The sequence below is a fragment of the Oxyura jamaicensis genome, chromosome 1 (genome assembly GCF_011077185.1).
Source record: "Oxyura jamaicensis isolate SHBP4307 breed ruddy duck chromosome 1, BPBGC_Ojam_1.0, whole genome shotgun sequence".
Taxonomy (NCBI): domain Eukaryota; kingdom Metazoa; phylum Chordata; class Aves; order Anseriformes; family Anatidae; genus Oxyura; species Oxyura jamaicensis.
Window position 1 is genome coordinate 63,398,215 of NC_048893.1, and position 17,570 is coordinate 63,415,784.

Below are 17,570 nucleotides of genomic sequence, written 5' to 3' on the forward strand. Positions count from 1 at the left end.
CTGGGCCTGATCACCTGCTTGCCCTGCAAGTGCCGTGTGATGACACTCAAGATAATCTGCTCCATGAGCTTCCCTGGCACACAGGTCAAACTAACAGGCTTATAGTTTCCTGGGTCTACCTTCTGGCTCTTCTTGTAAATGGGCATCACGTTTGCTAGTTGCCAGTTGGCTGGGACCTCCCCTGATAGCCAGGACTGCTGGAGTTTATCAAATGTCACCCAACCACTATTATTCTACTAAACTTAAGAAATTACTAAATACTATGTCCTAATACTTTATGTTCTAAGCTGCCACCTAAATGTCTGTCTATAATAATACTGCAAATTTTACCAGAATCTCTTTGCCTAATAGTTTTTTATATTATTGTCACTTCGAAGGAAGGGGTAGTTTTAATTCATATGCAAATAATATAATTGTTATTTTAATGGTGATTTGCCATTTTACGTCTTACGGATATCTGTGATGGAGAAACATTAGAAGTTAGATCAGCATTTTCTGTAGGCCTTGAGTAAATGCAGTGGACTAAAATGAGACAACTGAAGCAAGTACTGTCCAACTACCAGCTCTTTCCTTCTGTGGTGACTGATGCCAGTACAGCTGGAGCCTAAACAGTTTATGAAAAAGCAGAACCTTTCTACTTCTAAACCTGGCGTGTTAAAGGCATACCAGGCATAATTACAGTTGATCTTAATATACGAAATTGAGAACCCTGGCAGGTTAATCATTCCTCGCAGAAGGGCAACAGCTGAAGGCGCTGACTGGATACCTGTGAGCTTGTAGAGCTGTACCTTCCTGAGCTGGTATAATGAAACTAGATAGAAACTTCATAGAATTAACCCAGTTCCTCAGTGGCATTAAAAAAAAATGCTGCTGCTGATCTCAGTACTGCTTTTAAGCTATTTCATTTGCACTTTCAGAAATATTCAATATAGGATTGAATCTCATGATTTGAAATTATATAAATAATGTGTTTGTAACATTTATATATGGAATATGTGTTCTTCCTGAAATATGTCAACATTATTTTAATGAATATTTAAAATATTTATGCTTTGAAGTATCATTAAGAGTTGATTGCAGCCTGTTATTCCTCCTAATTATACAGCTAGTAATTATTCCTATATTAACATCCTCAGAACTGTGCTGTATAGTTTAAAACCGCTTTGTAAAGTTCACTTTCTGATAGTTTTTACCAAAAGGATTCCTCTCCTTTACTAGGAAAGAGCTGTGAAGGACTGCATTGTGTCCTGAAACCAAGTGCTGTACGGAACCATTTAAAGACATCTTGATTTGATTATTATTTGTATGCCAGAGAACAAGCATGGCTACTCTGGTAGTTAAAACACTTAAAATGTTGTTGATGAACCTTCTTAAATCTTCTTTGGCTTATCCTGCTACAACTCATTATATAGGAATTCAGCATATTAGTCCTGCAGTGCTGAGGGTTACTGAATAGTTAGAAAGTCTCATGTCCCCATTTGCAAAAATATGCTGTGGTTCTTGGTAACTAAATCTGTATGAGTTTGCCATTTTCCAGGCTCATTCAAACACCTGGTCACTCAAGCTGCTGATCACTTATTTATCCTCACCCAGACCCATACGAGAAATCTCTGCTGTGTTTGTCTTTTTCTAGGGCCTCTGTAAACAGGTATATGAGATGGTAGCACCTGCCATTTTTACTAAAGTCACTGCAGCTGAAGCGGTCATTAAGAATAATACTCTTCAGCATTGAAATGTTGTATAACTTCAAGCCCTGTCTGCTATGCTGCAGAGAGGTTTAGAAAATACTGATTTGCTTAATTCCTTCTGTTTCTACAGCCTTAGTAATATGTAATTGTATAATAGTACGTTGTTCTCTCTTTCAGCTTTCATTAAAAAAATAAATAAAAAATAAAAAGCTTTCTGTGGCTGAGGGACATTCTTAAAGCTGTGCCTTAATTCAAGACCTGTACTGAAAACCAAGATGAAATTTAAAGTCTTGCCATCTTGTCCTGTTATCTTCCCAAAGACAGACATTTACATTCAAGAGATGTGTCTTTGCATACTGTTCTTTGTTGTGTATTGACAAAAGTATTAGGACAGCCAGTAGATGCTACAGGACAACCTCATCAGGAATGCTTTATAGGCTTAGAATATTTGTCATTGGAAGAATTCAATCATGGCAATTTTCAGTGACTTCTCACCTCTGCAGTCTTCACTACCTTCCATAAAATATTTCAATCCTCTGAATCCATCTATATCTTAGAGTTGGAGTCATTCATTATCACTATGTCTTTGGTATCAGCTGTGAGAACTCGCAGACCCAGCTGAAATGCTAAGAAAAGGGAGACTGATTGGTGAATCAAAAGTATGCCAGAGGACAGCTATATTGCCATATTGAGCTTCAGAACATATCCACCACTGTCTCTTAAGAGTCGAACTTATCTGTCTTGGTACCACACCAGTCTGTAGCAATCATAATTCCCAGGCTTCAGCCTAATTCTATTTTCACTAGATTTTCTTGTTCTGATAATATTAAGTTAAGCCACTTTAAAGCCTCCTTACTGCTTATGAGTGGCAGTAAAGCCTTGGTACAGGCTACAGCTCCTGCCCAAATTGGGGGATAAGTAGAAACATGCAGTCATTTATGTTGGAAAAGACCCTTAAGATCGCCAACTCCAACCATTCACCTTACACAACCAAGTCCACCACTATACCATGTCCCTAAGCACCATGTCCACACAACTCTTAAAATACCTTCAAGGAAGGGTGCTCCACCACTTTGCTGGGCAGCCCCTTCCAGTGCCTGACACCACCCTCTCTGTTAAATGCTTCCTCATATCCAACCTAAACCTCCACTGGTGCAACTTGAGGCCATTTCCTTGCATCCTATAGGCAGTGTTCCCCCTGCTGAGTTACAGTTGCCATAGAAATAGCCGACCTAATGTACATTATTTTAAAAGATAAACCATCCTGGGGTTTGCAGCAAGTACATGCTTTGCCTACCTCTTAGGACATTTGCAGTGTTTTAAACTAGCGACACACTTTGCAGACCAAGCAAAGGCCAAGCAAAGGCTGCTACCTAAACTGAAGTTGAGCCCATACTACTGACACCAGCACTTCTGACCTAGGTTTGTTCACGTGCTACTACACCCTTCTCACAGCAGCCCATTTTCTCCCTCTTACAACCTCACTTATCTTACCATAAGTTCTTCTGGTCTGTGTGGGGATAGCAGCACTTGTAAAAGGAAACTACTAGAAATTAGTATTGCTCTTCAGACACAAAAATTTTATTTTACTTGGTGATATTTGTTCTTTCCTGGCTTCTGGAAGCATTGTAGCAATTCCAGGTTCTCCTGAACACAGTAGTGCACCATTACAGACATGTCTCCTTTCAGCAGAGGTGACAGTGAAATTTATACTTCTCCCTTATTAAAGATTATCCAATTAGGTTGTAGAATTAAAAAGTACAGCTAGAATACATGTATCACATCAGAGGATATTTTTCTTATTTTGGTTCAAACTTCATCTTGCATCAGGTCCAGAAAAGATTCAGAAAGACACAACTCCTTTCTCCCTGCTTCTTGACCAACAACCCCATTTCACACACAATGCAGAACTGAAGTTTTGGATAGTAGGATGCTTTTTTCTAAGCTATTATGATTAGTATTATGCACTAATAAATTGCTAACAGATCGCTTCTCATATCTCATTGTCCTGATCCTGGAGTTTTCATTTAAGTAGAGATGAGCAACAAAGGATTTGATTGCAGAAGGTATGCATTATATGCTATTCGAGGAACCTCAAATTTCCATACCAGAGTAATGGCTACATAGATACTGTTACAGAGATATTCTTGGCTCTGGTCCTGAATCATCAGCAAGGATTGTAGATTTGCTATTAAAAGAATAAGTGTTTCTTTAGAATCAAAACAGATTACTCTAAAGAAAGTGAAAATTACCAGAACTCCGAACCAGTCTGTCTTTCCCAGGACACCGATAGCCAGAAAAAGCAGAGGTCGTGTATCATGTTCTGTCACTTCATTCTATTGATATTTTTCATGTTTCAGGCAGACATCCAAAGCCGGATACTTTTCCTTACAGCAAAAGTAACAGAAAAAAGGTTGCAGTAATAGTGCAACCATTATCAGTTGTTCCCACACCTATAATCTTGACACTGGAACTGGGATTCTGATGTGCACCTTTTCCTTTCTTCTTCTCTTCATTTCTGTTAGATCACCAGAATATCTGTATTTCTCCATGGAATAGATGTATCTGGATTATCTTTCAAATGTTCTAAAACATCTAAAAATGCCTGACTTTGTGGTATCATGTCATGAAGTACAAGGCATAATTTAAGGTGCTGTTTTTTCTACATACAGTCTAGGCAATATCTAGGCACCCTCTAAACAGGATCTGTCAAGTTTCTGATGTGTTGGTAGTCCACCTAAGGCAAGCTTACTCTGTTAGTATGTACAAAAAACGCTTGTATAAATCCAGAGATGAATTCCAGCCACAGAAATCTGTTGTGTATGTCCATTCTTCTGTCTGGTAGTGAAAAATTTTGTCTGTTGATATACACACTTTTTCTTCTTGAAATGCATGTGTTTTTTTGTTTGTTTGTTTGTTTTTGTTTGTTTGCTTGCTTGCTTGCTTTTATATATATGTACGGGATATATGGCTTTAGTTGAGATCCTTATAAGAGCAAACATCTGCATGTGGGTAACTTCAGCAAAACTAGCAATCATTGAAGCAACAGAGGGGACAAACAGAGATCACATCTTAGCAGTGGTTTTTTTATGCTCTGCCTGTGGGGAGGTCTTCAGCTTTAACTGGAATAAATATTTGTAAGAGCATGGTCACAGACTGGGATCGGAAGGAAGCCAGGTCATAGACCATCATCCTCTTCTCACTTAATCTGTTCGCCATAAGAAAAAGTTCTTCCATTCCCCGCTGTCATTGATGTGAACGCAGTCATGAACTTTTTCATCAGTGAACATCATCAATTCACCTATTGTCTTAGCAAAACTCCATACCTTTCAAGTGAGAGCTGTCTATTTAGTTTTTTTCACCTGTAAAAATAACAGTTTTTTTTAATGGGATGTCTCATGCCTACAACTCCCAGAGAGAAGCTGCTTCAGAAACTAGTGCCTTCTGCTCTAGTGCTGTGGAGTGCACATGCCTTTCACATAACTCTTTTTTTATCTGTGGTCCAAAGTGCTGTGCTGGTTACTGCTGTGCTGGGTTAAAGGGTTGCAACCCTGAGCTTTTCAGAGGCTACTGTCTGCTCAGATCTGTCAGCATAACTGCATGTGTAGACGCTGCTTGGTCCTATTCTATTAAAATGATGTGTTGAGGGTGTTTAAAGAGGAAAAACTATTGTTCTGACTTTTTAGAAGAGCAAGGTCAAGAAGCAAATATATGTGCTGTTATTCTTACAGTTTGGAGGGCGGATTAGTATTTATCCAGGACAGTAAATTCTTCATCAAGCTCAGGGGCAGCCAATGCAAACTATCTGATTACATCCTACTTATTTAGGTATGCATCTCCCTATACCCTTGATTTAAGCCCTGAACTCCCTGATGGAACTATTTCACTCCTCGTTCTTAGACACGCTGCAGTAATAGATGCATCTTTTCATGCAATGTCATAAAAATTGTGAGGCTTTCAGCATCTAACATAAAAATTTCTGTATTCCAGTAGTACCAATTGGTTCCCTTTCTAAACCATCAGTTTCAAAGTCCCATGGATATATATTGGACATATATGTTTAAGACATCAATATTAAATGGTAGCAGTGTCCATTTGTCACGTTCTTTTCAAATTTTCTCAGTCATGTCTTCACTCACAGGGAGCCCAATGAGTACTTTTTGCAGCAAGTATTTTTTTTGTCACTGAGATCAAGTTTAGTTGTTTAGAAAGAGGATACAGAAAAGAACTGAGAATGCTGACTTAGTCTCCTTAAGGATTGATAATAGATGAATTAGAAAAAGCAGATTAAGTGTCAATACAACCCTTGACAGTTTGCCATTGTTATCCTAATTCACCAGATTGTGATGGTGACACTTGATTAAAAAAAGATCTTGACAGCAGAAGGATGTAATGGTATAATTAATATCAGTCTTATTTTTTTACACTAAGCTTCTTTAATATTTCTTATATCTTTAATAAACAACTGTTTATGCAATATTATTAGCATAATAATTGCTGTTGACATGATTAGCAGAATAAGTTTAGCACCTTTGGTTAGTCCTTAAAAATTTTCCTCAACTTATTAACATTAATATGCTTTTTTTATATAATGAGATCAAAATTTGGATTGTTTGGGAATTTGGAATCTTTACTACTTTAACTCCATTTGCAACTAAATTTTTAAAGAAAAGGTAGGTGGGAAATCTGTAATGTTCCAAGTTCCTTTTTCTTCATCACTCCTGCATGATGCCATCTTTCAAATGACCACAACAGATTAGAAAGGATTTCTATTCTATCCCTCCTTCACAAGGTGAATACTTAAGTTATGAGAGGGGGAACAAGCCACCCCTATTGGAGAATAAGGTCAAAGTTTTCCTTTATGTCCTGTTGCAAATCCTTACTTGAGCACGGCAGCTGAAGGTGAGAATTAAGGTCAAAGGGCAGAAATAGTTGGTTTTCCTAACATATAGCAATCCTTTGAGTTCATTTGAGAACTGCTGTTTTATTGACAGGGTTATTATTTGTATCTCCCCTCTTCCCAGTATCTACAAAATGTTTCTGAACTGCAAGGGTATTTGTGAGAGGTTTTTTGCAATTCGGAAGGAGTGTGATGAGGTATTTCTACATCGAGTTCTTATATTACTACAGAATTTTTTTTTGCTTACGACATTTTTGCAAAGCTGAAAATGGTTTGTGGTGAGAGCAGACCTATCTTTCTCTTCAGACATGCATCTGAAGAGCTAATCTAATCACTATGTTAGTTACTCACAAGAAGTCAAAGAATAGATCAAGCATCCTTGAGGGCATCTATTTCAACATCTGTCATGTAGCACAAAAGTGTCTGTGTCGTTGTATGCTTCTGGGAATACACTGTATTGTTCAAGTGATTTCAATAAACTTGTCACATGCCACCTTCCTTCTAAAATAGCTGCATGAGTAGACAGCATAACCTAACAATAATTTAGCATGGAAGTCTTACAATTAGTCATGTATTTCTATGTGCATTCTTAAAATCCATTCTGTAAATGTTTAGAACATTATAAAGAATGAAAACGTTCATCTGAAGAAGCAATAAATGGTTGTTATTAAAAATTTAGGAGCTGAATGCAGAATTATAACTTTATTATATGTTTTTTTTATCCTATAAGCACTGTCATCTTGGGGTAGGCAGCTGGGTCTGACTTCCTGCTCCACCAGTGGACATAACTGTGACAACTGCATTTATTTCTGCCCAGCAGAGTTGCACGCTCTTACAATGTCTATGGTATATGGTATGTCTATGGTTCTTTGTTCAACGCTCCTAGTTTTGCAGGTTAGTCATGTATCTATGTTTTTCAGACAGGAAGCCCTTCTTGCTGCCATTAGTGAAAAAGATGCCAATATTGCTCTGCTAGAACTTTCATCCTCCAAAAAGAAGACCCAAGACGAAGTGGCTGCACTCAAGCGAGAGAAAGATCGCCTCGTACAACAGCTCAAGCAGCAGGTGGGTAGAGGAGGGATAGGAGAGAAACAAATTAGTAATTTGGTGTGACATTATTATCTTGGTTGATGGAAATAATAATGTATAATCCCTTTGTCTGTTGGGACAAAAAGTATACGAATAACAATTTCAAACTAGCTACTGATCATGAAGACTTTAAAACATGGTGGGAATTAAACAGCCTCCATGATCAGAGGGGTTTCCTTGTGTCACTGCTTCTGGCATACAAGTGCTACAATATGTAGGAAACTTTGAATGAAAAAGACATTTATTGTTAACTTCCAGAGACTCAGGGAAATTGAGTGATACTTCTTTTGGTATTCTATATTTGCCTTGTCAGGGAGGAAGCATAAATGGATGAAATTTGTCCTTGCCATAAAAGTCAAATTGAACCGTATTATACCACACGGTCTCTAATGTGGTTTCTAATCTGTGACAGAAGCTCATAAAGGAATGCTGGTTACTTGAGTGGAATCTGGGAGGCCATGTGAGTGGGAAGATTGGTCCGTTTCTATTTCTGTCCTTCTCCTGTTCCTAAGACCTTTCTGTGTTAGTATAACAATCAGAAAAAGTATGTTTCTATTCAAGCCCATAAAATTTTGTTTCAGTATTAAATGCCAAGTGAAAAATATATTGCTGATAAAACACTGTGGAAGCAGAAGGCAACCCTGACAATAAGAGATCCAGGATCTGTGTAGATTTTTCACTTCAGCACTTTTGTTGGATTCTTCTGTGTTAGTGCCATGCCACATTCCCTGTAAGAACACGTAATACTGCTGTCAGTCCAGTATCAACTGCTTCAGTACCATTGTTTCCATCTTCAAAAAGTTTTATCATGCACAGCATTTCATCTGTCAAACAGATGATTTCTGTTGAGGTCAAAAACAGTAAGACAAAACCAGGTCTGTGCCATAATAAGGGATTTCTCTGTTTCTTCCTTAGGAAACACAAGTAGATTACTGGCTGTGTATTTTTAAGATGGAATTATTTAAATTTTAATTTTACAATAGTAATTGTATAGTTTAACAACAGTTTTAAAATGAGAGGGAAATACAGTATACTTATTTACTTTTGAGCAACAGTTGCAATTACTTTCACTTGTCATCCAAATGGCTTCCTACTAGAATGGGATTCAGAAGTGTTCACAGCAATGTAAAGTACTTATTTTCTTCATTTAATTGATGGTAGGCATAACAGCTTGTTATATGCATATGTTAATGCTTGTTCTAAGAGAAATTGGAAACTTTTATTAGTTATCCTTGTCCTGAGTTTAAATGCTAGCTTTTTCATGCAACTTGTCCTTCTGAGTTTCCTTCTGATTATCCCTGGCTGGTAGGCAGAATGATCTTTAGGGATTTTTTTTTTCTACTGAAGATTGTGTGTATGCAATTTATGTATTAATGTTGTGGTTATTTGTAGTGACTTACGTTTCACTTAGTTGATTTTTAGTATTGCTGTAGTTCACATCATTAGTTTTCAGTGCTGATCACATAATATATACTGTTCCTAAAAAGACATTTCCCTTAAGGATGCCCATTCTAAGTGCTTTTGTGCATAGGCATGGGATAATTCATTTCCAAAATAAACTTCAAATGCACAAGAGATAAACCTGAAATTGTTCTTACTATGAAGTGAGACCAATTCTGGGCTGACATGCTCTGTTTTGAAACAGTAGCACTTTTTCAAAAAAAATTGTTGGAACATCCAAATGCCTTCAAAGCTTCTGATTCCAGAACTGCCATCAGCTGGAGAGACTTGTCATTGTTCCTTCTCTTACAAATAACTGTGAAGAAAGCAAATTGTAAATAATTATCTCCTCAAAACATGCCTGATATGAGTATTACATATAAGGAGTATAAGAACAATTACAAAATCACAGTTAAAAGCATTGCAAGGTACTGTCCAGTCCATCCCCAGTCCCTAAGGCAGAATATATGTTTATATATAAACAATCCATGCTATATTTAAGCTCTACCTGAGAGAGATTTATTTGACCTAGCAGAGACTTGACATATGCTCCCTAAAATCTATCCTACATCTTAAGGAAGTAAGTATGATCTTTTATCCTTTTGTGTGTGTGTACCACCTTCAATACTATTGAAAGAAAAGCTTTTCAAAGTTACTTATCATGGGACAGTAATTATACCAACAGAGAACTCACCAACTCTCTGAGTTGTAGGGGATCTGACATCACATTTATTTGTTCAATATCAGCACTTTTGATATGTACTTTTTCTGCATTGAGGTCACCAACTCAAATCATACAGAATTTAACAGCTCCAGAAGTAGGAGATGGTGCAGAAGAGAGGCTATTAAATTTTCCATGATCCTCATTACAGATATAGTCAAAGGGAATTTCATTCTTCCACATGCTTTGTAAGTTATCGGTGTACTTGGCCTTTGTGGTCCTCTTTGGTTAGTGCAGGTCACACAGGTCAACAGCCTTGTATTTTGCTGTAAAGTCACTGTGCTTCTTCATCAGTTTAAACTTTCTCGACATATACCCTTTTCTGCCTCTGAAATAAAGGTCCATCTGTGTTAGCAGCTCCAGTGAACTATATAACATTTCAGCAATATCTTAAGTTTATCTGCAATTCCTACATTTCCAGAAGAAATTGTGAATGAAAGGTCATTTAAATTTGTAGATGTATTAAACACAGTTGTTCGAGAAAGACAAGTGATCCCAGTTAATCAGGATCTTCTGGAAGATGTTGAAAACCAATTCTGGAACTTAAAAAGTTCCTTCAACCCTTCAGATTCAGATCTGGAATTCTGACCTTGCTAATTCCTCCCTTGTGGCTTTAATACTATTTCAGAACTTTTTTTCAGAACTGTTGTCCTCCCTGATAATCATGTTATATTTCAGTTCATCCCATTTCCAGGAAACGCTTGCAGTTTGTTGTGGGAAAGCAGATCTTTCAGTTGACTGGTAGGCACAGTTGACTAAGAGGTTCCCGTTTCCATGTATGTAGGACACAAACAGAAGTGCTGAGCAATATCGGAAGCGGGTGGTTTGTGTGAAGAGTTACACATACTGTGGTACATACCATAGACCTTATTTCTGAACCTAACTGCAAACTGGTAAAAAGCCTCTGAAAGAGATAACATTTTACAAAAGTGTTTTTTTCTGACTACCCTGCAATAATGAATGTGAATGGATCAAATTGTCTATGCATGGGGTTCAGATTATACCTTTTCCTTGCTTGTGCTGATAATCATTGTGTGGCTACAATAGCTTCTGCTGTTAGTAGACTGACTCACTGTTAATTGACCTTTCTTAGGGTGTATAAAGATACAATTCTTTCCTAAAACAAGAACCGTCTGTTGATAAGCCTCAATTTACCTCTTAAAAAATAATGTCCAAGTTCTTCAGCCCCACAATTTCAAGTGATTTTTACTCACTTAAAACTGTAGGTGAAGACACACAGATTCATCAAAAAAAGGTTATACTAACTCTGGAAGATTCCACAGTTATTCTTTGTTTTAATTCTCCTTTGTTCCTTCCCAACACTGTCATGTTCCAAGCCACTCGTGCAGGAAGGGTATTACTGTGAAAGAGAAGGAAGGAGTACTGCCAAAGACATTTTGGGTCTTTAGTTTCTTTAAGTATGTATGTTAAAGTTTGGATGAAGAGAGGCATTTCAGAAAGAGGATATGGCATCAATGTTGTTTTAATTTAGAGTTTCTAGGCTCTGAATTGCAGGAATGTGGCTCAATATAGAGACCGTTTCCTAATGAGGCACTCAGCATTGACCAGGCTTTCCAGTAAATGGAGCTGCCTGTTTCATATTGGTTGTCAGTTTGTATGAGGGATTTCCTCTATCATCGGAAAGGGAGGCCAATTGCAGGGCGAGGGTCACCAGCTAATGTGGTCCCAATTTACTTCCTCCCAAAGTACTTTGTCTCCTTGACTAGCTCATAGTGAAAGAGTGGTTGGGAGGCTGCTTCACATGAGGGGGCCAGGGCTGATGCAAGAAAACAGAGCTGAAGGTTACCTAACAAAGTCCAGATGTAGTGTGGCGAGCGCCAGCCTGTATGCTCAGATTATATGCCATACAGAAGTCCCTGCAATGTGTGTCATGCTGGAATTGAAGGAGTCACAACAAACTTCGGCCTGCTTTGTGGCAGCACATCTACCACTCATCTTTAGAAAAGAGCCTAATTGGCATTTATTCATCTTCTAGTCAGGCTACGTTTAAAAAATCAAAATGTATTTGTTACACCAGTGTGAAGTCCTGTTCTTGTAGATTTGAGTTTTAAGTGGAAGGCATATATGAATGGGCTGAGGTTTCCTGTCTGTGGGCTTTGAGTCTCAAAAGTTTGGGGTTTTCTACAAAGAGTTATTTGTAGCAAAGATTGTCATTTTCTGTGTTTGTGCAGTGTCTAGTACAGTGTCTAGCACAGTGGGAGCCCAGCTTCACCAACATCTCGAGGCACTACTATGCCATAAATGTTAAGTAATAGTACTGAAATTGTTAGGAGGTTCTGAACTGTATCAGCGTCTGTTTTCTGAGCTTGGAGTGTTGTTCAATTAAATAGTTTTTAAAACACTTTTTAGGTCCCTTCCAACCTAAACCATCTATGATTCTGTAATTCTATTATATATATTTCACAATTATTCCCAATTCTTTTTTAATATACTGTTGCAGAGCTTATCAGAAACTAGCTTGATTCAGTGTTACTGATGATGGGATCTCAAAATTTTAATTCTAAGTGGTGTGGCTCCAGATTACAGTGCATACTGCATTGCAGGATACATTTGTATTATGCTGCCTTTTCTTAACATAATTTTCAGATCACAGAATCATTCAGGTTAGAAAAGACCTCTAAGATCATCTAGTCCAACCTTTAACCTAGTACTTAAGTCCACCACTAAACCATGCTATGAAGTTCTAAATCTACATGTTTCTTGAAGACCTCCAGGGATGGTGACTCAACCACTTCCTTGGGCAGCCTGTTCCAATGCCACACAGCTCTTTCAGTTACGAAAATTCTCCTAATATCCAGCCTAAACCTCCCCTGGTGCAACTTGAGGCCATTTCCCCTCATCATCACTTAGCGCTTGGGAGAAGAGCCTGATCCCCACCTTGCTACAATGTTCTTTAAGGTAATTGTAAAGTACAATAAGGTCTCCACTGAGCCTTCTTTTCTCCAAGCTAAACAACCCTAGCTCCCTCAGCCACTCCTCATAAGACTTGTTCTCTAGACCTTTCACCAGCTTTGTTGCCCTTCTTTGGAAACGATCCAGCACCTCAATGGCATCCTTGTAGTGAGAGGCCCAAAACTGAACACAGTACTCAAGGTGCAGCCTCACCAGAGCCAAGTACAGAGGAACAATCACTTCCCTAGTCTTGCTGGCCACACTGTTTCTGATACAAGCCTCCTTGTATCAGCAAGAGATGCTGTTGGCTTTCTTGTCCACCTGAGAGCACTGCTGGCTTATATTCAGAAGGCTGTCAACCAATACCCTCAGGTCCCTTTCCACCAGGCAGCTTTTCAGCCACTCTTCCCCCAGCCTGAAGCATTGCATGGGGTTGTTGTGCCTCACGCCCTTACACTTGTTGAACTTCATACAGTTGGCCTTGGCCCATCAGTCGAGCCTATCCAGATCCCTCTGCAGAGCCCTCCTACCCTCAAGCAGATCAACACTCGAGCACTTGGTATCATCTGCTTACCATGTCATCAACTTCCCAAGTGTGTACACGATCCCCTCATCCAAATAATTGATAAAGATATTGAAGAGAACTGGCCCTAGTACTGAGCCCTGGGGGACACCACTAGTGACCAGCCTCCAGTTGGATTTAGCTCCACTCACCACAACTCTTTGGGCCTGGCCACCCAGCCAGTTATTAATCCAACAAAGCGTACCCCCATCTAAACCTTGAGCAGCCAGCTTATTTAGGAGAGTTCTGTGGGAAACAGTGTCAAAAGCCTTACTGAAGTCTAGTTAGACCACATCCATAGCCTCTCCCTCGTCCACTGAGCGCATCACCTTGTCGTAGAAGGGAGATCAGGTTCGTCAAGCAGGACCTGCCGTTGATAAATCCATGCTGACTGGGCCTGATCGCCTGGTTGCCCTACATGTGCTGCATGATGACACTCAAGATAATCTGCTCCATGAGCTTCCCTGGCACACAGGTCAAACTAACAGGCCTATAGTTTCCCGGGTCTGCCTTCTGGCTCTTCTTGTAAATGGGCATCACATTTGCTAGCCACCAATTGACTGGGACCTCCCATGATAGCCAGGACTGCTGATAGATGATGAAAAGCAGCTTGGTGAACAGTTCTGCCAGCTCCCTCAGTACCCCTTCCATTTGGCCCCATAGACTTGTGTACATCTAAGTGGAGTAGCAGGTCGCTAAACATTTCCTTTTTGATTCTGCTCCCTATCCCTATCTGTCATCTCAGGGTACAGACTACTTGGAGAACAACTGGTCTTGATGCTAAAGACTGAGGCAAAAAAGTCATTAAGTACCTCATCCTTTTCCTCATCTCTTGTCAATGTGTTTCCCCCCACATCCAATAAAGGATGGAGATTCTCCTTAGTCCTCCTTTTCTTGTTTATGTGTTTATAAAAACATTTTTAAATGTCTTTAACAGCAGTAGCCAGACTGAGTTCAAGTTGGGCTTTGGCCCTTCTAATTTTGTCCCTGTATAGTCTCATGACATCTTTGTAGTCCTCCTGAGTGGCCCTCCCCTTATTCCAAAGGTCATAAACCCTCTTTTTTCTTCCTGAGCTCTAGCCACAGCTCTTTGTTCAGCCAGGCCAGTCTTCTGCGCTGGCTCATTTTTCAGCATGTAGGAATGACCTGCTCCTGTGTCTCTAGGATTTCTTCCTTGAAGAGTGTCCACCCTTCCTGGATACCTTTGCTCTTCAGGACTGCCTCCCAAGGGACTCTGGCAACCAGTCTACTTAACAGGCTGAAGTCTGCCCTCCAGAAGTCCAGGGTGGCAGTTTTGCTAACCCCCCTCCTTACTTTTCCAAGAATCAAAAACTCTGTTAATTCATGATCACTGTGCCTAAGTTGGCCTTCAACCTTCACATCATCCACAAGTTCTTCCCTATTTATGAGCAAGAGGTCCAGCGGGGCACCATCCCTACTTGGCTCACTCACCAGCTGTGTCAGGAAGTTATATTCCACGCACTCTAGAAACCTCCTAGACTCTCTGCTGTGTTGTATTTCCAGCAGACATTTGGTGCGTTGAAATCTCTCACAAGAACAAGGGCTAGCAATTGCAAGATTTCTTGCAGCTGTTTGTAGAATATTTCATCTGCCTCTTTGGCCTGGTTAGGCAGTTTATAACAGATGCCCACCAGGACATCTGCCTCACTGGCCTTCCCCCTAAGTCTTACCCATAAACATTCAACCCTGTCATCACCATTATTAATCTCAAGACAATACAAACACTCCCTAACATACAAGGGCTACCCCACTGCCTCTTCTTCCTAACCTATCCCTTCTGAAGAGTTTCTAAAATTTTTGTGATTGTGATTGTGATCCCTTGTGCCTTTGGTGCCACATGGCTATACAACCCCTACCTCAACTGGGCGTCAGACTGATGTACCTCGCTAACACAGCATCCCATAACCATTGTTGTACCACCCCCAGGCTTGTTGTTTCAACACTCAGAAGTCTCTTTTGATTGCTCTCAGACTTCATCTTGAAGCTTCATCACCACCTACCTGACTTATCAATAATGGATAATAGTCTGAGAACTGAATGAGCACAGAAAGCATTCTCTTCACATCCTTAATCCGGGCCCCAGGGAGGCAATAGACCTCCCTGTGAAGTGTGACCAAACTGCATGTTGGGCCTTCTGATCCCTTCAGAAGGGAGTCTCCCATGGCAACATCCCATCTTTTTTTTCTTGGTGGGAACTGTTTCAATGCAGGGCACAGGTCAACGTGACTTCCATGTCACCTCCAAGCCAGATGTACAGTGTTCCTCAGTATCGTTCAGATTAACCTGCCAAGTTTCCTGCCTATTGTGCATGGGCACATGGGAAGGTGGGGAAGTCCCTGAGGGGACATGCCTGCCACACCAGGCAGGGACTTGTTGCCATTGCCCCTTATCCTCTAGGTCAGTGCTTTCAGCTGGGTGGAGAGAAGATAGGGAAACCCCTCTAGTGAGTATCCCTTCTGCCTGCAATCAGTTCCACAGTCTTGTAAGAACATTTTGAGTTTTGGTCCTGTACTTTAGCATGCTTGCAAAATCACTCACCTAAGCTTCTTCCTTCATATTTCATAAACAGTTTCTTCTATCACACAGGTTTTTAATGAAAAAATACTGGATAGTACTGGGCTCAGGACAGAGCTTCATGTAACACACTTGATTCATTCATCCATTTTGTTAGTGAACAGTTGATAACTACTTAGGAGTATAATTTCCTAAACAGTTTAGTGCCCACTCTTTTATATTTTAGTCATAGAAAATTCATCTCACTTTAAAACAGAACCAATTATACCTATAATCTGTTCTAAAATACTCTTAGTGGAGACTTTCAATCTTGAGAAGTCTTCTATGGCTCATCTGTCTTTATCATTATAATGTCATTGTGCATCTGTAATTTCCCTTACTGTAATGTAAGCTCATTACTACTTCTTTCTATCTGGTATGAGCATAGAAAGAAAGAAAAAAAGTGCTTGTTTCTTAGCTATTTTTAGCAGCCCTTTTGGTTTATGATGGTATCTCCTCTGTGTTTTTCTTTAAATTGGGCAGTCTCAGTTCTTCCAGTTTTCATATGTCTTGTTTTCTAGATATCTGATCCCTCATGTTGTGCTTTCTCAGATTTCATTTAATTTGTCTATTTCTTTCTCAAAGTGTGGTATCCAAAACTGGACAAAACTCAAAATGAGGCTTTTCCTTAGCCTGAAGTTGTTCGTGAGTGTGTCATGTGAGACAGCGTCAGAAACCTTAACAGAGTCTTCCAAAGCCCCACGAATCCCCACAGGTTCCCAAAAATAACCATTAATAGCTTAATAGCTTTCATTATAGTAGATTATACTATAGCAGGAAAGAGTTTATCAGGATTAGTAAAGTTGAAGACATCTGATTTTTCCAAGTACCATCTTGTTTCTTCTTTTCTGACCTAAAATTGTATTATCTGGGTATTGAAATTAATTTTGTTAGTCAGCTGAGTACAGTCTTTAGGGAAGATAGACAGAGAAAGGCATGAGCATTCTGATCTTCTTGGCTTTTTTTTTTTTTTGATAGCTAGCTTTCACTTTTGACAGAGTAGAAGATCAGCCATTGTCTTCGGCTTCTTCATTCTAATGTACATTAGTAATGTCTACTTTTTGTCCCTCAGCACTTCCATTTCATCTGGTACCTCACCTTTCCTGTTTTACCCATATACACTCTTGTTCAGTTACTCTCAACTTTGTGAAAAAGCTCCTTTCTATCTTAGTGAAGGGAGATAAACAACCTCATGCTATTTAAAGTATGTGTTATGTACTAAGTCTGCTTGCCATTCAGAGGAATCTTTGATATGTGTTGTTCCATTCTGCTTCTGTCTCCTTATCATAATCACTCCTTCCTCTGCAGTCCAAACATGAGTTGAGGAGCTGTTATTTACCATTCCCATAAACCGCAAGAAATTATTTGTAATTTGTAACTAGTAATATTCAGCATGTATGCAATATTTAATACATATTTAATCTAGACTTTCAAGTCCCAAAGATGTTTTCTCTGTGCTACGTTGTGCTTCTTTCCTGCAAAGATTTTGGCTGACTTTCCTTATGAGGCCAAGGTACTGTAAAGATTCGTTTGTCAAGTAAATGTGGTTCGTGGGATCATGAGGAAAAGGAAAGAATTTTAGATTCCAGAATAGCTTCTCCCCCCTGAAAATGCTCGTTTTCCACTGTTGCTTGTTTCCCTGGAAACTGACACTTGACACTTCTCTGCTGTGAACTTTTCCAA

At 39.4% G+C, this 17,570-nt stretch overlaps 1 protein-coding gene across 12 annotated transcripts in view; it reads left to right on the top strand.

Annotated features, from left to right (window-relative positions):
* Positions 1-17,570, top strand: part of ERC1 (ELKS/RAB6-interacting/CAST family member 1) — a 294,248-nt gene that overhangs the window by 230,732 nt on the left and 45,946 nt on the right. For all 12 annotated transcript variants that reach the window (XM_035345700.1, XM_035345691.1, XM_035345735.1 and 9 more), the window contains one exon: positions 7,509-7,653. In XM_035345700.1, coding sequence (XP_035201591.1) covers positions 7,509-7,653 — 145 coding nt within the window. The remainder of the gene's footprint in view (positions 1-7,508; positions 7,654-17,570) is intronic.